The sequence below is a fragment of the Haliaeetus leucocephalus genome, unplaced genomic scaffold (genome assembly GCF_000737465.1).
Source record: "Haliaeetus leucocephalus isolate CR32 unplaced genomic scaffold, Haliaeetus_leucocephalus-4.0 Scaffold167, whole genome shotgun sequence".
NCBI classification, from domain to species: Eukaryota; Metazoa; Chordata; class Aves; order Accipitriformes; family Accipitridae; genus Haliaeetus; species Haliaeetus leucocephalus.
Genome location: NW_010972603.1, coordinates 1,717,567 through 1,718,133, shown reverse-complemented (window position 1 = coordinate 1,718,133; position 567 = coordinate 1,717,567). Strand labels below are relative to the sequence as shown.

General features: G+C 76.2%; 1 protein-coding gene across 1 annotated transcript in view; it reads right to left on the bottom strand.

Annotated features, from left to right (window-relative positions):
* The window catches only part of SRP19 (signal recognition particle 19kDa), a 5,651-nt gene extending 5,404 nt beyond the window's left edge, over positions 1 to 247 (bottom strand). Inside the window, exon 1 of the mRNA XM_010563459.1 lies at positions 145 to 247. Within this exon, the coding sequence (XP_010561761.1) occupies positions 145 to 188 (44 nt within the window). The 5' untranslated portion in view covers positions 189 to 247. The remainder of the gene's footprint in view (positions 1 to 144) is intronic.
* Between the last annotated feature and the right edge of the window lie 320 nt (positions 248 to 567).

Here is a 567-nt window from a genome sequence, read left to right as displayed (position 1 = left end):
AGCCCCAGCCCCAGCCCCTCACGGCCGGCTGCAGCCCTCAGGCGCCGCCGACGGCGTCCCACGCCGAGGAAGGGCGCCGGCGGCCCCCGGCGGGAGGGCAGCGGCTGGGCACGCCGCTGCCTGGGAGGGCACAGACCACGTTACCTCTCCTTGTCGGCCGGAGACGCGGCGGTGGTGGCACCGGCCATAACACCTTCACCACCGCCGCCTTCACCACCGCCGCCGACCCGCACCGGCCTCACTGCTCTTTCCCTTCGCGAGGAAATCCCGCCCCCGCCCCTCCCCGTCCTGGAATCCCATTGGCCGGTGCTGCTGCCTCTAAAGCCCGTCGCCCTCGAACGCGGTCCCGCATCACTGCTGGCAGGCCCCGCGCGCTGCCGCGCATGCGCCCTCGCGGCGCGTGGGTGCGGGGCAGGCTGAGGAGAAGGGGCCCGGGCGGGCTGGGCTGGGGAAGGCGCTCCGCGGCGCCTCGGGCTGCGAGGGCGCCGGCGTCTCCGTCGCCAGAAGCGTCGTGCGAGAGCGGAGTCGCTGCGGCGGCACGTCGGAGCGCGTGAGCCGCGCCGTCCG